This window comes from Embiotoca jacksoni, unplaced genomic scaffold (assembly GCF_022577435.1).
Source record: "Embiotoca jacksoni isolate LCO1_2020_lvr unplaced genomic scaffold, fEmbJac1.0.p SCAF_32, whole genome shotgun sequence".
Classification (NCBI taxonomy): Eukaryota; Metazoa; Chordata; class Actinopteri; family Embiotocidae; genus Embiotoca; species Embiotoca jacksoni.
In genome coordinates this window covers 4979402-5002410 of record NW_027185384.1, presented here as the reverse complement: position 1 = coordinate 5002410, position 23009 = coordinate 4979402, and the positions used below count along the sequence as shown (strand labels likewise).

Below are 23009 nucleotides of genomic sequence, written 5' to 3'. Positions count from 1 at the left end.
AATTATTTGCATTTTTTTGGTTTTTTTATGTTGCTTTGTGTATTTTTCTTTTTAGACAAAAAACAACTTTGCCTTTATATTCAGCTATATAAAAGCTCCAGGTGAGGGGTGTCTAATTTTTATTAGCACGATGTAATGCTTGTCTGACAGATTATAATTCCTAAAGGACACAACTGAAAGATCTTTTGTTCTTTCTCTGCCTACACATGCTATAACCCACAGCTGAATGCATGAAGTTCATACCAGATCTTTCACTATTGTCAAAAATCTGTTGTGGCTCCATCACCAAATCGTGCAGTCAAATTTTGTGTCTAGAGGGACTACAGTATATACACATACATATAGTATGTGTGTGCGTGCGTTGTCAAGACCCGGTATGTGTCGAATGATGTTGATTGAAAATTGTACCCAGTGCTGCAGTTAAATCATTTACATAAAAGAATGTCTACGGCAACGGGGTTGAGGTCCCCACCAGTGGCCTGCAGAGGGCCAATTATTCCAAGTGCCATGAATGGAAACGTGCTGAGTGACATTTTGAAATCACTGTAATTTTCATGAGGATAGAAATACGATGTATAAAGATCAATATGAAGCTGTCCTGTGCACAGCTTGACAGTAACAGCAGCGTGGATTAAAAATGGTCTGGGTACACAGTAAGTGATTTTTAGGCTACTTACAGCCATAAATTGAATGTGTTGACTCATCCTTTTTTTTTTTACTGAAGCACATGAATTAAAATGTCAGGTGTGCAATGTCCGTTTTATTTTATAAGGCTTTTTAAACGTTGAGCATTTCATCATCATACTTCTAATTAAATGATTTAAGCTGTCAGTGAGTGGTCACCAGAACGATGTTTTAAATTACTGGTATGCAATTTTAATACAAGGGTTTAGCAGGAAAATGTAAAATTAGGAGTGCTTTGATTTTTTTTCTCATCATGATATAATGACCAAGGTCAACCTCTCCTCAATGCTTTTAAAATCAGAGCAGGCTTCTTTTCTTTTCTTTTTTTTGTATCCTTTCAAAAACATTGTAAAAGCATACTACTGATGAGTAGTGGCTTCATACATAAAACATTTTTTTTTTTAAAAATCACCTTTGAGAGTTCCTTCTCCACTCAGCCACTGAAAGAAATTACTGCTGATGATCGGCATTCTACTTTAAGCTCAAAACAAAACCTGAGGGGGGAAATATACTTGATTCAGGTCTATTCATGCACACTGTAAATGAGTGAGTTTAAACTGTAATTCTCTAAAAATCGCACAGCCATCGCAACGAAAGTATATCATTGTGAACAGCTCCAAAATCTATTAAAAACTAATCAGTGAGCCACACTGTTACACCTCATGACACGTTCCTTTATTACAATGAACCTGGGCACTGCAGTTTATTGTAAATTAATCCTCCGTACACCGATCTCGTTTTTTAATAGAGCACCAAATGTGTGTTAATCCACTTCTGAAAATAGTCCCCAACAAATGCACTGTTTACAGTTGTTTGAGTAATGTTTGCTTAACACTACAGTGCCGAGTTATTTTAGGAAATAGCTGAGGCTTTTTGAATTGAAGCTCCACTTTTGCAAGATGTTTTTTAAAGGCTTGTAGTATGTTCAGCATGGCACATGTATGGGCTTTGAGATGAGCGACACAAACAGTGTAGGGAAGTGAAACAGCATTGAGAGTTGCTGGCCGTGTCTTTGAACATTGTATTCTAGATCAGACCTACAGACATTTTTGCAGACTTATATATGAAATCAATTACTCAATGGTGTGTGCAACGGAATCCACCTGCACTTGTTTGGACTCAAACTCACACACACACATTCCACCTCTCCTTGTGTATTATTTAATAATGATCAGTGAAGCTCTGATCATTCTGTTTCAATCTCTTTCCATTGTAAAACAGTTGAGACTATATTTGTGTGCCAGTAAAGTGACAAAATAATGGTGATCATAAAAACACACACCTTTGCTTGAAAGGCAATGATGGCAGGTGTGCTTCTGCATGTAGTCTTAGATTTTATGTAAATCCGAGCCTATATCATCACCACGGACTGTATGGTTTTTCCACCTGGATGTGATTTTATCAATAAAACGATCGATTGTGATGTCAGTCTTTGGAATCTCTTAGTAAGGTATCAAAGTCCTGTGTGCCAAGGTTCAAATTAGGAGTCGTGAACTCATTAGTGGCCTCGTCATCGAGCTTTCACACAAACAACTGTTTTTGACACCTTCTTGTTGCACCGGATTTAGCCGTTATTGACTGAAAAGGAATGCCAGTTAACCCCCATGTTAAAAGTAGATTATGCAAATGACAAAAAACCAACAAGGCAGTTGGTGCGTCTGGTTTAAAAGCGGCTCGTGGCTGTTGTTGTAAGATACTGTCACAAGTGCAGCCATAAATACATTCATGTACTGAGGATTCAAAGAACAAAAACATCCTTTTTGGGGCAGCACTAAAAAGCACCCAGAGCTCATTGTTGTCCAAGAGATAAAGACGATCTAACAGCCAAGATGATCTTACTGGCGAGACAGTTTTTGGGGAAACGCAGATAAAAAACCGGAGCTTCCCTGCTGAGGATATGTCTTGTGACAGCTTATGCTCTCTCCTCTGAATATGCCAACAGGCTATTGTGGTTGAGTAACTTAAGGGGGAATAAAACATTGAGCGTCTGAGGCCTGAACACCATCGAACATCTGTGCGCGCCAGTTAAATCCATTCAAAGTCAGTTGGCTTTCACTGAGTAGCTTTAGAGGAGTCAAATGGCATATGTCACCGTTTTTACGCTCAGCAAAATAGCTGGCAGTGCATGGCTGTCAGGAGCAATTGGAAAGGGTTCGGATGTGATTATGAGGCTCGGAAGAGAGGAGGCAAAGGCCAGATAAGTGATATTCATAGAAAGACAGAAAAAGCGAGAGAGGGAGCTCATCTTCATACTCATCTGTGTGTCCGCCGCCGAATGACAGGCCTGATCTCCTCTGTCACGCTTCTGTGAGCCAGCTCAAAACATCACTAGTTAGATTTCACTTCTCTCCCCCCCCCCTCCCCCCCCCCCCCCTCTCTCTCACTCTGTCTTTTATCAGTGGCAGTAGGTCCATTTCACCACTTGAGGATGATCAAAGTAGGGCAGATAGGTCTAAAATTACACCATGTGGCGCGCAGAAGGAGCGATAGAGCCTTATTACCTCTCAAGTTGAAAGATTTAATGTCAAACTCAACATTTCTCACAAGGCGGGTGGATGCCTCTTATCTTTCATTTGTTGGCTGAAGAGAGCTGATGATAGCTCAGGACCCAAAGCTATCCCATTAGTTAACTTTACGACTGCAGCGTCTCATTGCTTCCGCCTAATAAAATCATTCAACTGAGTTTTCCTTACTTGATTGCCACTTTAAAAGACATGTAACTCTGCTCTTGACAGTGCCTTTTATGACTTTTAGACACATGGGATTAACATCTGATTGGATGGTGACACCTAAAGGACACACTGCTCATCCTACTAAAGATATTTAGTCTTTTTGTCAGCAGAAATTTTACCAAAAGTGCTCGCTCTAGATTTACTGATATTTGGGAGACATGGAAAAAGGAGGAGGAAGAAGAAGGTCGTCAGACCTGGTGTCTCCCCTCTAACCTACATCAGCAAAAACTGACAGAAATAAAACCCGCGAAAACAGGACTGCCGGACCCATCAGAAACAACAAAAAGAAAAGAAAATGAGACTCTGCGTACCCAAACAAATACCACTGCTGTGGCTGGAAGGTGGAATAGTGAATGAGCCGAGCTTTCTGTCCCTCCTTTATTGGCTTCCACTTAGGGAAAAATACATTGAGTCAAAGATCTACGACTGTAGAGTCTTTGTTCATTTATGCATCCTAGTATGACTGTAACTATTTGGAAATATGTCTTCCAGGAAGTATTAACCAACAGTTATGTAATCCTTAAATTTCCTATGGAGATAAAGCTTTTGTTGTTGTTGCTGAGGTTATTTTTCTTTTTACAAAACTAAGATAGTCCAGATGAACATTGGCGTATATGTCATTCTCGATGTCTCTGGGTCAAATTATGGTGTGTCTATCAATGAAATTGTATGTTCATGCTACTACTGAGGGACAGCAAAATATGGCTTTAGATAGAGGAAGTTTCCCCCCAAAATATATCCATTTAATGTGTTTTTTACCATGTCAGCATCAGGGCTACAAAGGCTGACCATCCACCTGTGTGTCTCTTCTCCATCAGGGTCTACTGATTGCATCTGCTTTGCCACAGTTGGAACCAACGATCCAGTTACTTCTGCTTTACACATCATTGTGGGTGAGTTGAAGTCACTAAAAGACTGAGAAACATTTACAGTGTGTGTCCTTACCTCAGTGCGCCTGTCGGTTTTATCAGTGTTGTGCGGGAAGCAATGAACAACCTTTGAACGATTATGACAGCTTCTGGTTTTAGTTTCGTGTCCGTGGTGACGTGTTGCATGTTGTTGTAACTCAGAAGGCTTCGTGTTTTTGTTTTTTGACTTCACTGGGCGTGTCCTCACAGGTGATTCCCAGCCAATGGACGTCTGCTCAGTTCACCAAAACGACATCTTTCTCAGATACTCTGTCTCATTGCTCGGCTATGGTTTCTATGGAGACGTTCTGACAGACAGTGAGAAGAAGCGATGGCTCGGTGCTGCCAGATACGACCTGTCAGGTATGTGGTCAAGCATTTTCTGAACCTGAGTTACTCTTAAACCTAACCCTCTGACCTTTACTTTTTAACCCATGGCTCACTGTCCTTAAAGGTTACTGACTTCACACGGGCTTGATTTCATGTGAGGTAACCTGGAGTTTATACCTGAGCTTGCTGGTCCTGGTCTGGTTCCAGACTTTGGAGGATTAAAGATATAAATCTAACACAGCCTCAGGCTTGTGGATATATCAAGAGGCTCAATAACACCACAACCATTTCTCCTCCCGATGGGGCTACACATACACACTTTCACACAGCCACCTTAGGATGCAAGATATGAAATCTGGCTAGATTAAAGTGATGCCATCTGAACAGAGGAAAATAAACATGGACCCTCATTCATCAAAGCATCTAATCATGTAAACATGTGCTGAAGAACTGCCGGTATAAACAAGAAAATTGGTCGAACCTTAAAGCATTGATCAATAATACATCTCACCATTTATATATCCATCAGCATGTGCACATACTGTACATGTTTATTTATGTGTAAACAGAAATAGCCGCGAAGTGCTGTGTAATGGTCAACCTATCTCTTTGATGACTGAACATCTGAGCAGAGTTTGACAGAAATCCATCCAATAGTTGAAGAGATATTTCAGTCTGGTAGACCAGCATTGCCGGTACAGTCAAATTGCAAGTGATGCATGGTACATTGGTGACCTCCCAAACATCCTGGCTTGAATAAAATATTAGTTTGGAATTAATAGTTTAGAACATTAAATGTCACAGTTTTCCTAACAACACTAAAATAAATTCAGCTCTCTGTGGCAGCTCCAAAACTGTGGGACAGCCTCCCTCTTCAGATCAGCTCATCAGATCTTATCTGAAAACATGTTCTCACGAATTTAATGTTAATTCTATTTTTAGTTTTCATTTCATTTTTAATTACTCCTCATGAATATCCTCGTGTTGTTGCTTGATATTTTTCTTAATTAATTTAATGATCATTTGTTTTTTTAGCTTAATTTGTTTTCAATCATTTTATTATTTTCAAGTCTATTTGATCTGTTTTGGTTCTGTTTGATGTTGTGCAGCATTTTGTTCAACTTTTGTTGAGTATAAATGTGTTCCATAAATAAATCTGGCTTGACTACACTGATTTATTCAACATTTCCTGAAGTGGCTTGGCCAAAAATACATAAATACAGATACAGCATAGATGGGGAAGGGGGAGGGGGGAGCATTCACTTTACATGAAAGTAAAAAAAAAAAGAATCAGCATTTTCAAATTAGATATTAGGCCATCTTGTCTACAGGTGCTCAGATATTTAAGACAAAACTGGGGTATTAATAGTGTACTCAGAAATAAATAAACTTGTTTTCCAAGTAAATGAGAAATGAGGATGAGAATCAATGATTCAGGTATTGTTTTGCCCATGATTATACTTGTGTACCACTATCTCTACTGTACAAGCAGAAACTTGTGTGTATGCATTGTAGATGAATGTCGCCCCTGGGTTGCACGATCTAATTCATTGTTGCAAATGTCTCCTTTTATTAATTTTACTTTTGAACTGTCTTGTTAGGTGTAATTCAAGTTGAATTAAACCCAACAAATAAAACATGTTCGCATTCCTTCTGTGGCTCACCCTGTCTTTCTGTTTCAGGAGTAAAAACCTTCCTGAGTCACAGCTACTACGAAGGAACCATCACTTTCCTCCCTGCAGACGACAACATGGGGAACCCGAGGGACCAGCTGCTGTGTCGATCCGGGTAAAAAAAAAGAAGAAAAGGCTGGGAAATTCTGCTGCTTTCCAGAACCATATTTTACAATGTCACAACTTATCTGATGTGGTTCAATAGCACCTGTCAGAGCTTAAAATGAATAGTTTACATTGTCAGAAAGACTATATCATTTATTGTGGACTGAAAGCCCATTTAGGCTCTTCCAAAAGGCACTTAACTAAGTGCTTTGTTTTTTGGTATGCTGGGCACAGACATTGTTTGCATTTGTTATGGGGGCTGAAAGCCATTATTCTGTAAAATGACAACTTATTTCACTATAAGAAAAGTGATATGATCTTGCTACAAAAGGCCATTGTAACTGTAGACTTGTGTGAATTTCCAATAGAAACTGTGAATATTTAAATAGCTAAATACACATTCAGGTCAGTTTAAAATAAGATCTAAAATAGAATGAGTTTATTCTCATCTAATGACTCATATAATCGTATTAAAGCTTTGAATGTCAAAGCAATACGAATGGTTTGATGATGGTAAAACAACGCTGATATTTCAGGTGCCGCATCTGTCAGCACAAGCCCACCTCAAAGGACAAGCACATCGAGATGTCAGTGGAGAAGGAGAAGTCTGGTAAAGGTATGAGTTTGAATTTATTACTCAAAATGATCCATCTAAATCACATGGAAAAGTGTATTTGTCATTTCTCTACCTTGTTATCTGCTTGTTTGTCTATTTAGAAACTACTGCCAGACTTCTGAAATGTGCATTTTTGAAGGGTGGAGTTTGAGAGTTAAGACAAAAAAAAAAAAAAAAAAAAAAAAAAAAAAAGCAGATGAGACAATCCCACACCGAATTTCTTTTTCCTTGAAGCCACTCATAAAACAGGGGAGATTTGTATTTTTCTCTCTTTTTCTCGGGAAGATTAAGCACCCGAGGTGGACTGAGTGTAAATAACAGCGTCATCTTCTCCCTCTCAAAATTTTCTCCATTTTCTATCGGGGTTGTTTTTCTCCCTCAGCATGGCAAAATTCTTGATGAGATTCTTAATGAGTTATTGACGAGAAAATATAAACTGATCCAAGTGACACTGCACAACACCCCGTCGTGCCCCGTCGGAGCCTTTTTTGCCTATCGATTTTCCAAATCTCCGGCATCCATTCCTCCGTCTGCTTGATGAGATTGCATGTTCTCTGTCGGGGCTGGAGCCTGTCCGTCCGCTCAGCCTCGAGTTCACCCTCTGTTCCTTCGTCTCTTCCTTCAACCGCGTGCATACGTACACACTTTGTTTTCTACAGTCCTCACAACGCTCTACAACACAGCAGCACAAATCTCTGGAGGCAGATGAAATACAACTCCTGTGTGTGCGTGCACTGGTGCATGCTCGTGTGTGTACTCGGAGAGGCAGATGATCTCTGTGTGTTTTTTTTTTTCTCCCTCTCTAATTAGTGTCATGTTGTTAAATTCAAGATTTTCTATCTTGGCCTGGCTTTCTGGGACTGCGGCTGCCTGTGGAGTGTGTTTTTCGCCTGTGTAAATATGAAAGCGAGCGTAACCTGTTTGTGTGTGTGTGTGTGTGCTGTGTGACAGACTCCCACTAATCAGGAATAAATTTGGCTCTGCCGGCTCTGACAGGGGGTTTGCCTCACACCAGCGCTGCCGTTTGTTTTGCGTTTTTTTGTTTTTTTTGTGTCTTCTCTGGTGAGGGAAATCTCAGACAACTGCTGAATCAATGAGGCACGACACAGTGCCTCTCTGAAAATGAGCCACCCTCTCCTGCGAAAGCAAATACTCATTTGGAAACATCCTCCTAATGCGCAGCCTGCAGATGGATCTGTTGCCGTTTTTTTTTTACTTTCTTTTTCTCTTCACATCTAGCTTTAATCACTGCTTCCCAATTAGAATATTGTTGTTTTTATGTAGCCTCAGCGGGCTTGTTGTCATTGGTTCGCGTTATCACCTCTGTAAGTTTGTTTTGCGAAACGACAGGGAAAGGTAATGAATCGTTTTGCTTTCCGAGATCACATAATTTTCCCTCTGAGGTACTCATAAAACAGTCAGATGCTAATTTGGACGTCTGTGATCACTTTTTTGCAGCTTACTCCAATGACTATCACCCTGGTGACAGGCACTGGCAGTCCCGTGGGTCATAGCACTGTGTCTTTGATACACCATCACACAAGTAAACAGTCGCTAATCTCCCCGGAACAGAGTGGTGATTTGTGAAGTGCAACCATCACATCTGTCATTGGAGATTTGGGGGCAACGCGTGCATTTAATCATAACAAGCTAATTTAAGGTTAATGCTTCAATCTGGAGGACTTCCTCTTTAGATATCATGAACCCTTCGTAAGCCCAACTTGATTGCATTTTGAAACAGAAAACATTCAGCTTTGGTACATTACTGTTTCTATTGTGGCTCAATCATCAGGGTAAAGCTGCTCTGAGAGTTGCTGCCAAGACATCTGGATCTTAATGGACCCTCGTCAGCATCACTGCTGTTGTGTGACAAGCTTGGAACTTAACCCCAGGACTCATAAAGCACTTGCAAAATGCAATGCATTTTTTTTTTTTTCAAAACCGCATTCCTGACGCCACACGGTTTATTTGTTTCAGCCCGACATCGGCACTTCTGGACTTGTGGGCTGAAAGGAAGCAGGATTTCTGCCCTTATCTCTGATCTAGCTTGTACAAGTAAGCAGCTTAAGGCTTGCAGAATTCCCCAAACAAAATCAAACGTGGCATTTCTGCAAATGTGGCGGAGCTGCTGTTGAATACAGCGTTAGAGGAAAATTACAGTCAATTATGTTCTCTGCAGCTCAAGGTTTATTCAGTTAAAAGTGTTCATGTCAGATGGAGAAGTTTTAATGTTGCAGTGAAAGTAGAAAAAGTTAAATGAACCGCAAACAGTCCAAAATGACAGTTTCTTAAATAAAAAAGAAAGAAAGAAAGTTTATATAACCACTTAGTATTTTGAAGATTTACCCTTGAGTGCCTGCTGCAGGATTGTGAATGGAGCTTTTTTGGAAATACTTGTTCAGCACCATTTGATTTTTGCTGCAAACTCACCATTTCTCTGCATCAACATGACACATTTAATTCTATTCGGAGTGTACTTGAATGAAAGTGAGATTGTTTTTTTGGAGTTCAGCTGTTTGGAGCTCGCAACACTGCCTGCTTTGAGATCTTAAGGGTCGGTCAGTCGTGCGCTGCATTACATTGCAATTCAAATTTGGCTACCAAAGAGTTGTAATACAATTTACAGGTAATTTAAGATTTTCTTTAAAAAAAACTTTTCACATCTAATTGAATTTTAGTTTATTTGGAAAATGAATCATTTCCCACACAAGGAAACTCTTGAAAACGGACCACACTGATAGAAGTGTGGTAAAGAAGGTTCAGTGTGACTCACGTCATGTGAAATTGAATTACAAGGCCAGTGTTTTAGAGACATATTTGTTTCCTCTGTGTGATGTGAAACTGAACTGTTCAGAAAATGCTGTTGTTTTCCAGTTCCAGTCTAGGTTGAGTTTTGAGGACTTTGCCTTGTTGTATGCTGCCATGTATTAGAGTAACAGCCTCACTGCCTGATACTAATGATATTAACAGGCTTAACTCATTTTTTTAGTCATGTCAAGTGTATGTTGAGTGACCGGTTATTAATGCAGAAATTCTCTAAAGAAAGACTTGGAAGGTGTTTTGTTCCCACAATTGTCAAACTCTAAAAGATGCTTTCTGGTTTAACATCTGTGGATTAATGAATTAAATCATGTAATCTAGTCTGAACTGTGAATTTAGACGAGTCATCTGTAGTAACCTGCAGGTGTGTCTGTGCTCCTCTGTTTCAGATGGCAGCAGTGGATGGAACGTGATCTGTGGAAAGTTTATTGCCATCAATGCAGCTAGCATGAGCTGCGCGTGTCCCCGCAGTCCAAAAGGCATGTCGCCTTTCGCTCACCTCGCTGACGGCACCACGGACCTGATCCTGGTCAGGAAGTGTTCCCGCCTGGACTTCTTCAGACACCTTCTTCGACACACCAACCAAGACGATCAGGTAGGCGGAGACACATTAAGATGTGTTTTCCCAACGTGAAAAACATCTTAATTTATGTTTTTACCCCTTAATCATTCTCCTTAAGTGTAAATAAACACTGCGTATGTGTCATGCTGTGCAAAATATTGCACCAAAAGGCCCCCTGCAATCACTTCAGAGCTGCTCAATCTGTGCACTGATGAATTGGGAGGGTGTTAACCCTGTGAACGAGTGAGCAGAAGGCAAGAGTTTGCCCACTTGCTGTGCTAGCACCTAACTTTGCTGACTTGGCTCAATTTCCTAACTATGGTTCACTTTAGTTCAAATGCCTTCGCCCTTGTGCCTTCCCACGTATCATAAATAACCTCCACCCTGGCCCGAAGAGGCACCGATAATCGCTGCATCAGGGATATGCTGTGCAGGAGAACAGGCTGATACCAGACTAATACCCTCACAGGATTGCACACGTATTGCCTGGGGAAGTCTGGTGATTAGTAATTATTACCTCAGGAAGGACCTCGGGAAGTTTATCCCTTTTAGGGGGATCTTGTAAGTAATTTCGTCCACAGTGTGGAATTGCAAACTGTGTTTTTAGCTAACACTGACATCTTGCAGTGAGATTTAACTTTCAAATCAACCCTTTTACTTGTGCACTCTCTATTTAAATTAGAAAGATGAAAATTGCTCTTGTGTTAAGGGTTTGATTAGATGAGGATATTCTGAAGTTACAGCTTTAATGTTTTTAGAAAAGCAACAGAAAAGGCAAACAAGATGTGGAAGGATTTTGCTGTTCTGTGTGACATGAAGCATGTCCCTGGATTTCTATAGTCCCAATTAAATGCTCTACCATCGAGATGGCAAAATGAAATGTGCATGGGCTAAATCAAATTAGCAACTTTCCCTGCTGATGCTAATGCATGGAGGTCTTAAAATGACTTCATGACAGCTGAGAATTTCCACAGTTTACTGTAATCCGATGCTGAGAGTCAAAAGCGAGACGCTACTTTCTTCATCTGAGACACAACTGGACAACTGGAATGGGGTCTGTGGGTTGCTGTGTCGGTTACTTTTGGTACCAAGTGGCAACCGACAGTGACGTCTCCCCTCAGTGGTATTGCAGTTTATGGCACTTTCGCATTGGCCTTAATCTTTGGACCCGGAATTTACTTCCCCTTTTATATACAATCTACGGGCCTGATAAACTTTGACAATTTGAGCATGTCAGCATATTGATGTTAGCATTGAGCTCAAAGCACCACTGTATCAAAGTACAGCCTCACAGGCTACATGGCTTAAGATTTTGCTTTTCATTTTGTCACATCTATTAAGATGTCAGGTCTCCGTAAGTGAAAAAGAAAACAAATGATATCTAATTAACTGTTGTCTAATGATCAGAGATCACAGTGCCCACACTCTGGCAGCGAAAAGTGACAACGTGGTGCGTCTCTAGCTTCAGGCTGCTTTACTCGCGACCCGGAAAGGTAGACAAGTCGTCGTAAGAGTCGGGCGAGCGGGACTTTGCATCAGAGTTCGGTTAATATCAGCATCACTGTCCAGCCAAGCGAAGAGAAACAAGGAGTGAGAAGCCACTAAGCGTATTCATGGCCTTGTCAGAAAGCCTTTTAGGCAGACTGTCCAGCATGAATGCAAAGCGGCTGCAGTCATAAAGTGGGTCTGATGTGAAATAAATGGCTGTCACTCCGCTTTTTGGGACGAGAGAGGCCGAGTAAGAGAGAGGAGGAAGGGAGAAAGAGAGCGAAAGAAAGAAAGAAATATAGAAAAAAAGAGAGAAGAGATTAGAGAGAAAGTGGCACCCCGTGAAGTTGAAGAAAGTAGTGCTCTGGACGGAGCTGAACCTTTCTGTGACACGGGGAGAGATGAAAGGGGATTTTGACAAAATAATTTCTTTTCATCTCTCTTTCTTCTCCCCTTCACTCCTCCGATGTTCACACAGCTTTTATGCACCTCCGTGTTACCTGACCCCTTCTCTCCTCCCCTCTCTTTTGCATCTGTTCCTGTTTGCCGTTTGCTTCTTTGGAAATGGCGAAAAGGAAAAGAAGAATAACACCGCAGTTTTTCTTTTCATTATAAAACCAACAGGATTAAAAAAAAAAAAAAAAAAATTTAAAAAGACAATAGGAGGAATTAACTTTTTACAACCAAGAGCTTGTAAACTATCAAAGAACCATTTTACCACCAATGTAATGATCATATTTCAGAGAAGTATGACGCTGTGCCCAATTTCTGTGTTGTATTGTGTGAAATCAAGTAGTTGTAGAAGGAGAAATTGAAGACATTTAAATGGGGGGAAAAAAATGACCCTTAATACATTTATCCACCGAAGATGCATGGTGCATCTTTGTAACGGAAATTTACAGGACTCAAAATGGAGAAGGAAGAGGAAAAATGTTTGCAGAATTTAGTTGCTAGTGAGAGAACCTTTTTAAATAAATGGAGCTTCAATCTGAGGCAGTAAAATCTGAAATTTTCTGAAAGAGTTAGTTTGCATCTTCGGGACACAATAGGCACCTTCATTGTTGTAATCCTTAAATTAAAGCACACTTGTTGAAACATGCACAATAAGGCAGTCATACAAAATTATGCTTTTAAAATACTCGCAAAAGCATTTGATTCTAAAGAGTCAACTTCAGTTAATTTGGTCGAGCACAAAAAAAACAAAAAAACATGGAGTCTTGTGTTCCTGCTCTGCCTGCTGCTCATTTTAAAATGAAACTCTTCGAGTGATTCAGGAGTGTGGGATCTTAACCTCTGCACCATCTGTGGCAACATCTGTCCATTCATCCATCCATCTCTCCTTCTCTTCCTCCTCCTCTTTCATCTAATCCTCATCCATCTCTGCCTCCCTTCCCCAGTTTGATCACTCGTTTGTGGAGGTCCACCGGGTGAGGAAGTTTCGATTCCAGCCGCGGCACCACGAGCTGGTCTCGCTGGAAGACCTGAGCGAGCCTCCAAAGAAAACAGGCTTTAATCCCATATGCTCCACGCAAACAACCTGCAACTACAGCACCACCCACAGCAACTGGAACTGTGACGGGGAGATCCTGCCTCACACCGCCATTCAAGTCGAGTAAGGGGCACCTATGAATGCACAGCACTAGTAGTTATTTCAAGTAACGTAGCCCATGTTTTTCTATGGTTTTTTTTAGACATACAGTCAGGGAGTTTTTAACTAAAACCTAAAAGTAAAACAGTGGGCTAAAGAAACAAACTTGGGAAGCCAACACTTAAAAAAAAAAAACAATAAAATGAATTGTAATTTACCAGTAATGATTAATATTTTGCTAATATATATGACTTTCTAATACTTTGAAACTAAAACCATCATTTTCCTGCTAAAGAAGGGCTCAGTTCAATACTTTTTTCCCCATTTTATGCAGCCTCTGGCTAAAAATGAACTTTTTGTGGCAAATAAAGACAGGCCAGATTACTCTCAGCCTAGATGAGAGCTGGCAAATGGCTTTGAATCGCAGCACACAATATTGCGGACGCGGTATAATGGAGGTTGTATTGAAATACCTGCAGAACTCTGACCTTTTGCATCACCGTGGGTCGGAAGACTTTCCTTTTTGGTATTAAACTGTAATCTTAGTTTAAAATGCCCATAATGTTTCAGAGTCTTAAAGCCTAAGTACGAACAGATCGTGTTCTGTGTGCCTGACAGCTCTTTATTCAGAATGCAGTGAAGTAAAACTCATATGTTAACCACTTTGATCTGGACTGGAATATCCAAATAACTGCGGGGTGTGATTGGCATAAAATGTGGTGCAGATATTGGTCCACCCTAAAGGAGGAAGCCAGCAGACTTTGGTGACCTTGGCCGTGCCACAATCAGATTGACGGTATTGGATAGATGTCTGAACAGAATGTCATGGCAACCTATGTTCCTAAAATGTGAATCCAAATTTGTTAGTGTCCTCACAAGGTCAAGAGATTCCCATCAGACAATGTTGTTTGTGTTTATCAACCAACCAACTGGCACACTTGCACAGCGAACTAAGACGGTTAACATGGTAAACAAACTTCTAACTAGAATCGTCACTGGTAACTTATTATCGTGCCTCACGAGCACAGCCTCAAGGAGCTGCTCGTGGGGCTTCAGACTTGTGTTAAAATGGGAAAACACAATTTGGAAACCGGAAAAGGAAGATCAAGGATTTAATGATCTACAACAAGTCTGTAAACTGTAAGTATGCAAATCGTCCGTATGAAGGAAAAGTAAATTATCTTTATTGAGAAGCTATGGCCAGGCAGAAATGAGAGAAGCAGAGCCATTAGCACTGCTAGTGTCCAATAGTCTGTGGTCAGGAGACTATTTCACTGCTCCCTGCTGTACAATCTTGGGAACTTGGTGGAATTAGCCCCCTTCATTATTCTGGCCCTGTCCACACTTCAGCTGTCCCCACTATCAGATCTCTATACAGCCGGTGTGGCACCGCTTGACGCATCATTTATTTCATGCTCCATTGTACTTTGCCAATGATGCATGGCACTGTAATGTTGCTAATTTAACGGCCCTCCCCATGTTAAAAGGCTACTCCCCTTTAATTAAAGCAGAAGTCCGTCCTTTTATTGCTTCTGCCTCGCCACTAATCGTTCTTGGAGTGAGCCAGCCAGAGTGCCGCTCGGATAATTAATGGTAATAGCCCAGGGGAAACAGAAAGAAAGCAAGAACGAAAGAGTGAGAAGCGAGAACTACACCTTTGAAAAAAGTGAAACTAAGGCGCCAAACATTAGAAAGAAAAAAGAAGCAAAGGTCCCCTCCTGTAATTATAACCAAAACATACTGCCTTTCTGATTTTAAAGTTATCGAACTTTTGGTATTTTTGTCTGTGTATGATTAGCACGCTGGAGTTAGGCCATTATATTAACTTCTGCACGTAAACAACAGGTGTTTCAGTAAAAATACAGGCATCGTTTAGTAGACAAAGACACAGACAGTAGTTGAGGCTATACTGTACCATACATATTTCCTGTTTACTGTTTCTCTTTCTGTTCATATACTTTATCCATCTGTATAATAACATCTGTTACAGGCCAGCTCTTTAAAGCTCTTTGTACATTAGACACCACAAAGACTGCCACTTTCAAGTTTGCGTGTCAAGTCTGCACACGGGGGTGCCGTTCCATTGCTTTTACATCTGCCACATGGACAGTAAAGTCTCGTCTAAATGAGCATAGTCATTAAGTTGATGGTTTATTATTCAGGCTAAATGATGCGTTGTGTGTGCACTATTTCTCTCTGCAGCGTCCAGCGCCAGTTGATCAGGCTGTTTGCCCGAGGTATCGAGGAGCAGCAGCAGCAGCAGCAGTGTGTGTTTGAAGACCCTTGTACGCCGGGGGCCCCGGAGCCAAGCACAGGCGTGTCGGTGGACTGAGAGCTGGACAGGACATTCAGCTGCTAGAAAAATGAAGTTTTCATGGAAAAATGCACGCACCGCATCGGTTTAAATCCCAAAATCCTGGCATCCCATCGCCTCCTCCGTGTGTTTGTCCAAATGAAACTTGCAGAGAGTCCTATCTCTGCACAAGAGGAATGAAATTGAAAGGTGTGACAAATGAAATGACTCCAAAATGAAGATACAAAGCTTCCACTACCAGCCATTAAGAAGGAGAAAAAAAAAAATGTAATCTGAAGGGAAGTTACCTCTCATGATATCAATTCCTGAAGACCGCAAAATTTCATACGGCCTATCTCCTTACTGCCATTTGGGGCTGGTTGATGCAAAATTGCCTCACGGTGCTTGAAGTAAGCTGAGATTTGATGTGCTACCGCTGCTAGGTCGGCCACATTCAAACCCAAATTAAATTTCTTTTATGTGTTTTATGTGATGTGTTTTGGAAAATGAAGATATTTAGGGTCAGATTATTTTAAGCAGCCCCGGGAATACACACAGCCAGATGAAACAGAGCTGGAGTCAGCCCCCAACGATCGTAGAAGGTTTTTATGCTGTCATGAAGGAGAATGTAAATAGCATTTCTCCCTATACAGCACAGAGAGACAGCCAAGGAGATACAGCTTATGAACGACAGACTGAAAAGGCTGACAGTGCCAGGGCTAAAAAAAAAGATAATAAACAAAAAAAAAAAAACACCCCAAAAACTCGTGTGTAATCTGATTTTCCCTTTTTGGGGAAAAAAAAAAATCATTTCATCTGTGACCCAGGTGAAAGCAGATATGAGCCAGGGGCACTAATGAAAAGAGCCGAATACCCTGCTAATACACTAACAGGACCCCGGTGGCTGCCGGGTGATAAGGCAAAGTGTTTGCTAAGTGATTTGGTGCGTCTCAGCACTGCTGCGCTGCACCTGTGGCTCCGAGCCACGCTCGTCGCTGGCTAAAAAAAACCTATACAGTTTAATCATCACTTGGAATTAGCCAGAATTATGCATTGTCAACGTTATTAGAGGTAATCTATCGCTCAGGTGTGCAATTAGCCTCATCGAGCTCTTTTTGAATTGTAAGTCAAGCTGGTCTTGATGTCACAGCAGCTTTTATTTTTGCTACTAGCCTTTTTTTTTTGGTAAACTACTGTGATATAACTATATTAAATTGCGTGCTTAATGAAGTTAATCCCTTCAGGGAGATGCAATCATTGGAGAGTGTGTGTGTGTGTGTGTGTGTGTGTGTGTGTGTGTGTGTGTGTGATGGTGCCAAATAATGTGATGAGTTAGCGCTATCACCAGCCTCAGGACTGCCGTTGTGTAAGGTAGACGAGGCACACGCTCATCTATTTTCTAATGTTCAGTGTTTTGTTTTTTTTGTCTCACACAACCTGTGACACACACTCCTTAACTTTTAAAACATAAAAGCCTGCCCTCCTCTGTAAATGTTCTGCAGCTCAGTTATTACTGACTTTGGATGTCGAATTTCACCTTCAGCACTCACTGTTGTCAGTTTAAAGTGTAATGTTCTTTTACAGAGTAAACAATATCACAAAAGAAAAAGAAAAGCGGTGAAAAAAATAGCGATTTATGACTGACAGTGCAAAGTCGAACTGAAAATATAATTCTTCTCACTTTTGTCTCGGAAAATATATACAAAATATACAGAAGCTAACAAGCCAGGCAAGCTCACGTCCACTGACGGCCTCCACTTGAAAGAAGCCAGATGAAGTCAGTTAATTTGTGTATTTCCAACTAATAGACTTTTTTTTTTTGTAAACGTTATATTACATATTACATTTAGGGGCATGTAGCTATTAACTAGTGTTAGCTGCATCTGTATGAGTCCAGTCAGGTTACACCACTATGAACACTAACACGCCAATGCAGTTTCATTCCCTCCCTTTCCCTTACACAAACACACACACACACACACACACACACACACACACACACACGCACATTCCCACACACGCACACAAAGGTCAGCGCTCCCCTGCTCTTGCTTTCTCATTCTCAGTCCTTCGCTCTTTCTCTGTCTCCCTGTACGAGTGGAATTTAATAGGGTGCTCTGATGTGAGCGAGATGTTTCATTAAAGAACATCAGACATCAAAGGTCTCTGCTGAGCTGGAGTGGTATTTCAAGCTGTGCTCATTCTGCGCGCAGTCTGGATCTTGTTTCTTTTTTGATCCCATGAGGCAATTCCAAAGTGTCAAAGAGCAAAAGAGTAAGGAAATCTGAATTTTATAAAATGTCTAACTGCATCGACACAAAATGATTCCAATTATAAATGATTGATCCGACCCTAAATAATGCCTGTTGCGGTTATCAGTGAGTGGATTAAATGGTTTTGAATATCCCAAAAAACAGCAACAGTAACTACTGACAGTTAAAACACACTTCAACACTGGAAATGTTGAGTTTCCATGTTCAGAAGACCTCCTTGTTAGCTATAAATTATTTCCCAAGTCAAACCAAACACCGGCTGGGGATTTTTTTTTTCCATGTGCAAGTGATAACTCTATAGGCACCGCAGCCAAGCGGCAACAAAGAGTGATGTCAATCATAAGGTGTGAGCTGTCGTTCTGAAACCTCAAGTTCAGCATTTCGGCTGCCACTATTTTATAGCCAGAAGTGATCATATTTGGACGACCTGGGGACAAGCGAGCAGTGAATGTGACTCGATCCAATTGCGGACCTCAGGACACTACGCCCGCCCACTCATAGCAGAAACCTGACTGCACCACAGTCAAATCAAAAAGACTCGCCCCCCCCAAACATATCACTTTTTGAGGCCTAATATCGAATCAATGACAATATTCTTTTCAGATGGACCACCAAATAATTAATGGGAAGGACTGACTTTAGTGAACAACGCCATTTTAACTTACACAAAAAAAAATTTAGACTTTGTATTGCATGAGAGAAGTTGAATGGGAGTCTATGGAGCCAGAGGCTTTTTGGAGCCAACCCCTATTGGCTCTCGGTGGTATTGTCCTTTAAGGCACTTCTGCATTGGTCTCACTTGTCAAACCCGGACGCTAGGTCCACTTTTTTTTTTATACAGTTTATGAATGCAACACCATAGAGTTCCATCTGCCAAGCTGGGTAACTTCTGGTTTAGTCCTATGCTAACTTGAATCGGTATAAAATAATTAAAACAGGCTTGTCTTCTGGACTTTCCAAATGTTATCGGTCTGAATGGATCAAGTTTTGAGAGTAGAATTAATCATTCCATGGGGGCTGTAATGCTCAAAACAAATGACTCACTATTTTACGGCCACAACATCAGCGACAGAGTTGGCTAAGGCCAAGCCTACGATGTAAGCACGTCAACAGTGTCAGAAGTGCGAAACAAAAAGTCCTCACCGCAGGTTTAAAATGCACCCTTCAGCTACGATATACTTCTCCCAGCATTCAAACTATATTTTTCATTGTCAGCATTCTCCACAGAAATAGTATTCAAAATAAAATGCGCAATAGGCGGTCTAAATCTAACTTTGAAGATATGTATTACTCATTAATGAAGAAATTCCAAAATATCAGCTTAGTACTTCAGGGTAAGTGCTGCTCTTTAAAAATCTAGCCTGTTGAGTTTATGCCGACTGTTGTGTTATTTAACGCTCATGTCTTGGTTGTTGTTGTGTGCAGGCTCACACCCAAAATGTCATTGATTTGCCAGTAGAGAGGAGAAAGCCAGAGATTAAAGAGCAGTGTAGTGTTGGCAGCATACTTCCACAAGGGAAAAATAAAGGTCACCGGTGTCACCTGTGTTCCTCTCATCCATGAAGATTTAAAAGTTCCCTCCCGCTACCTCTGCTGCCAAAGTGTTGCTGTGCCAAACCGCTTCTCTAAGCAGCTATCGAGTAATCTGACGTGACTGACCGTCTTCCAAATAGTTGTACGTTACTCTAATAAAAGTGCCAGTATGACACGAAGGCAAGAGGGATTTTCCAGCTTTTCCAGTCTTTTTTTTGTTTTGTTTTTTGCAGTGCCAACCAAATTGTTTTCCCTCCTTCCGTCTTTCTCCACTCATTTTCTTGCTTTGCTACTTCCTTACGGATTTAGTCTCCATTAGCTTGTTTGCAGCCCACTGTGAGTCACTATCTCATTACACACATCCCCCCTGAGACAAAACAGCAGCAAAAACACCCCTCTGCCACACATACACACACACACACACACACACACACACACACACACACACACACACACGTACACGCAAATAAAAGACAGTCGGTTTTCCTCAGTTCAGCAGTGTCTAAGGAAGGGTTCCTTAACAGGAGATGACGGCACTGCGGCATCCCCTGGACACTCTCATTCACACTCTGTCCCTCTCTCACCTTCACACACACACACACACACACACACACATATACATATACTTTCACACTCACACTTGCAGCCACATGTCTGTTCTCCCCCACATAAAGCTTCACACTTATTCAGAATCACAGGAAACATAACAGAAAAAACACAGGCTAACACATCTTTTCTTCCCACACACACACACACACACACACACACACACACACACACACACACACACACACAGTGGTGGCTTTTCGAGCGGCATTGTGGACGTTACTCCAAGACTATTCCCGTTATTATTGACCTTTTCAACCAGTTCTCCCAATCAGGAACTAACTATGACAGATTTCTTTATACCTTACCAACATTGTTTTTTCGTGACCTTTGCCTTGTTTCTCACGCACACAAACAGCAGGAACACGCAGTCTACCAACACTGACTGTTCCGCAATCGTGACAAGCAGGAAAGGCGAGGTCAGGTAAAGGTGCTGCGGTGGCAGGCGGTGCTACCCTGCGCCACGGCTGTGTGACACCAATAATTACAGATCTGGAAAAATGTTGTTTTCCCACAGCAGGTTGGGCAAACAAGAGGCAAACAAAAGTAGAAACATTTGCTTGTGTGAGAGACCGAGGAGAGAACGAGGTGGGCGGTGTGAAACAGAGACGGGAGGGATGGAGGGAGCAGATATTGCAGTCGATGTCAGCTGGCGGTGGACCAAACAGCAGCGGTGCCGTTACCCACTTCTCTCCGTATTGATTGGAATGGGCTCCCTGTGAGAGATTTAGATCAATGAGGCCATAACAGTCCATCTTCTCAGTCAGGAGCCACTACCAACCTCTTATCTCTCACTCTCTATCTCTCACCCTCACACACACACACACACACACACCCATATTACCTCACACATTTCAGCCCACTAATGCACTCACACATGCTGGAGGTCAGACCACAGTGATGTTTTTTTTATTTTTTATTTTGTGAATATTAAACCCATTTGTATGGCAGGGGGCGGGAAACTGCACTCTGTCGACGTCGCAGCACAAACCAGCTCAAAATAATAGAAAGTCAGGACATTTACAGCTCCATGACGAGTAAACTCCATATGGTCAAAAGCCCAACTGCTATGTTCAGGATCCAATTGGTATTTATCCTCCCCCGTCTCCTCCCTGACTTTCTTTTTTTTTTTTTTTTTAGCTCATCAGGAACTGAATGCAGGTGAAGCAGGTGACACAGTTGGTCCAAAAACAGCCCACCATGTTTGGGTCATTCTAAAGTATTATTTCAGCACTCATCACCAATTTATTACGACCAGTCTGCATCGGGCGACGCGGCAGCAGCAAGGAAAAGCTCCAAAGCGAAGTCTGTCTTGCGTTAACGTAACCATAAACGTTTTTTTTTCTCCTCATTACGCTAATTTCGAGTAGAAGGCAGCACTCATCGTGAGAGGGCCTTGAATCAGCATTAATATAGCAATTAGCACAGCTCCACACCCAGCATCTTCTTAATCTTGCAAATTGTCATAATCATCTCTAAGCAGTGCCGTGATATGTCATTTACTCCACAATGCATTCATGTCTGAGGGGTGACTACTTTTTGTCTGTGATGCAATGAGCTCGCGTTTCACTGGTTTTCTGTGCATTATTTGTGCCTCAAAAGACACGCATTGCTGCAGTGATTTTTTTTGTTTTGTTTGTTATAGCATGTAAATAGTCTTGAGTGCTTGTCTGGTCTGTTTTGTATGTTACATGTCATACACGCGTGCTCCGAGATAAATTCTTTGTGCGAGCAACATAGTTGGCAAAAAAATAAAGCGATTCTGATTCTGTCTGCCGAGATGGCTGTTTTATAATAGAAATCACTTTTTTTTTTTTCAATTTCACTTTCTTTTAAGTGGCAAAAAGGTCGATCCTTAAAACAGATAAATAATCAGTAACAAAGTCTGATTAGACGTGCTGTAAATATTTCAGTGCGTCTTCCTATGTCCAATCAGTTGTCACAACTCCATCAACTTTCATCCACTCATTGTAATTCTCACCAAGTTTTCAGTATCTAAAGTAATCACGATCGAAAAACCGGCAAAATGGAAGTACACTCACACTCGCGTATTATTTGTACTAAAGACAGAAAAAAAAAAAAAATAGGAGACACAAAAGTGAAATAAAAACTACAAAATGGAAAGGGAGTCCAAACCACGAGATGTACTCTGTTCTTCAGCAATGCAATGCAGAAGTGTGATGGAGGAGCTGTTCACTGTGAAGAGGTGGTGAAACTCCTTCCTAAAATAATAATAATAATAATTTTAAAAAAATGTCAATCTTAAAAAACAGCTTTACATTCCTTATTATTAAAATGATCAGGTGTGTTTATTTCTTGATGTATCTATTGTATACTAATTACTAAATCAGATTACTATGATTAGTATGAAGCAGGTGCTGTCGATGGATATGCAGGATGGAATAAGACTGTGTACGTTATTCAAACAGATGATACAAATTACGCCAAATAGCTACTACAACTATTAAAAGTAACTTTCCCTCCCCAACTCACTTACTATACCTTCAGGGTGAAGAGCCCGAGCCCTTCCTGCTGAATCCACGGCAGCCCCCTTGGCCTCTGCCAGCAGGGCTTCTGCAGAGTGCTTTGTAGTGACAAGTCATTACCTCAGCTGGCGCTTTGTTAGCAAACAGGGAATCTGTTGCCGGAGCAATCTACTCATTACTTGCTAATCACTTGAATAGGAGGACCTGTTTGTGCAGACACACATAAAGCGAGCCTGCACAAGCACACAAACACATTCAGCGCGCATGCCGGACTGGACTTTTTCCGCTAAGCACAGACGTTATTGCATTCCT

General features: G+C 41.2%; 1 protein-coding gene across 1 annotated transcript in view; it reads left to right on the top strand.

The window, feature by feature from the left end:
* LOC138207509 (ceramide kinase-like) overlaps positions 1 to 17594 on the top strand; it is a 37357-nt gene extending 19763 nt beyond the window's left edge. The window contains exons 7-13 of the mRNA XM_069164776.1: positions 4235 to 4309; positions 4535 to 4687; positions 6337 to 6442; positions 6969 to 7048; positions 10258 to 10463; positions 13316 to 13530; positions 15709 to 17594. Coding sequence (XP_069020877.1) covers positions 4235 to 4309; positions 4535 to 4687; positions 6337 to 6442; positions 6969 to 7048; positions 10258 to 10463; positions 13316 to 13530; positions 15709 to 15838 — 965 coding nt within the window. The 3' untranslated portion in view covers positions 15839 to 17594. The remainder of the gene's footprint in view (positions 1 to 4234; positions 4310 to 4534; positions 4688 to 6336; positions 6443 to 6968; positions 7049 to 10257; positions 10464 to 13315; positions 13531 to 15708) is intronic.
* The last annotated feature ends 5415 nt before the right edge of the window (positions 17595 to 23009 follow it).